Source organism: Bison bison, unplaced genomic scaffold (assembly GCF_000754665.1).
Source record: "Bison bison bison isolate TAMUID 2011002044 unplaced genomic scaffold, Bison_UMD1.0 scf7180017466319, whole genome shotgun sequence".
NCBI lineage: Eukaryota > Metazoa > Chordata > Mammalia > Artiodactyla > Bovidae > Bison > Bison bison.
The window spans coordinates 1-1079 of NW_011374569.1; the positions used below are offsets into that span (position 1 = coordinate 1).

General features: G+C 51.7%; 1 protein-coding gene across 1 annotated transcript; it reads right to left on the reverse strand.

Annotated features, from left to right (window-relative positions):
• Nucleotides 1-275: 275 nt before the first annotated feature.
• On the reverse strand, nucleotides 276-962 carry LOC104985291 (melanoma-associated antigen B10-like). The gene has a single exon (XM_010835413.1). The coding sequence runs from the start codon at nucleotides 960-962 to the stop codon at nucleotides 276-278; it is 687 nt and encodes a 228-aa protein (XP_010833715.1).
• Nucleotides 963-1079: the final 117 nt, after the last annotated feature.

Sequence of the window (1079 nt, forward strand, 5' to 3'; positions counted from 1 at the left end):
CTGAAGGATAATAAACCGTAATGAAGAGTAGTGACATTTAAAAATACAAAAAACCTACTACCTCCCTACCTAAATCATCTATTTTTGTACTAGATATTATTCATATGGATAAAATAAAACATGTATATTTTGTTAAACCTGCACCTAAACTCCCTTACTACTTAAAACTGTGAAGAACATATGGGTTTTGTTCCCCCACCCCTACTACCCTCAACTATTTAAGAGGTGGACTGTTCTCTTCCAACACGAAGGGAACAAAGTGCCCTGATCCCTCTCTAGATATGGGAGGAGCTGTAGGACTTGGCCCGGGTAGGGGCACTGGCTTCAGCCATTGTTGGAGCCCTGGCCGCGCCTCTCAGCGCTGCTCTCTCCACCTGATCTCTCAGAGCCTCATCATAGAGGTCTGGGAAGGAACTCGGGACCTTATCCTGGATCTTGGCCAGAACTTCCAACACCTTCATCTTAGTGGTCTCAGCATAAGCTCGCCGGCCCCACAGGAACTCGTAGCCCGGAGGATCACTATTGGGCACCTGGCGGTAGATGAGGTACCCCTTCTGCACCAGATCTTTGGTGATGAGCTTTCTGGGCTCCCCAAAGATGGAGTGCTTCTTCCCAGCATGGATCCCCAACACATTGAGGAAATCCCAGATCTCCTCCTCACTGGCGCGGTTACCCTTCGTAAAGATGATGCCCAGGAGCGCCATGAGGAGACCAGACTTGGGCAGCTCCTCCTGATCACTTGAACCTTCCTCAACCCCGAGACTGAACTTGTTGACGAGGGTGTAGATATTCCTGCTGCAGTCGACTTCCTTCAGCTCCAGGCCAAACACCAGCTCCACGCGCTCAGAGGCTCTGCTCAGGATCTCAGGGAAGTGCTGCTTGTACTTCCTGCCGATGACATTCAGCATGCCGTTCTGTGTGATGGGCTCCTTCTTGGTGTACCTCTCCAGCAGGAAATCCATCACCAAGCTGGCCTTCCTCATCAGAGGATCTTTGCGAATGCTCCGAGCGAGCAGGGCTGCCCGGGCGGCATCTGCACTTTCCTCCTCGGGGCCCTGGGCACCTTCCTCAGATCCTGC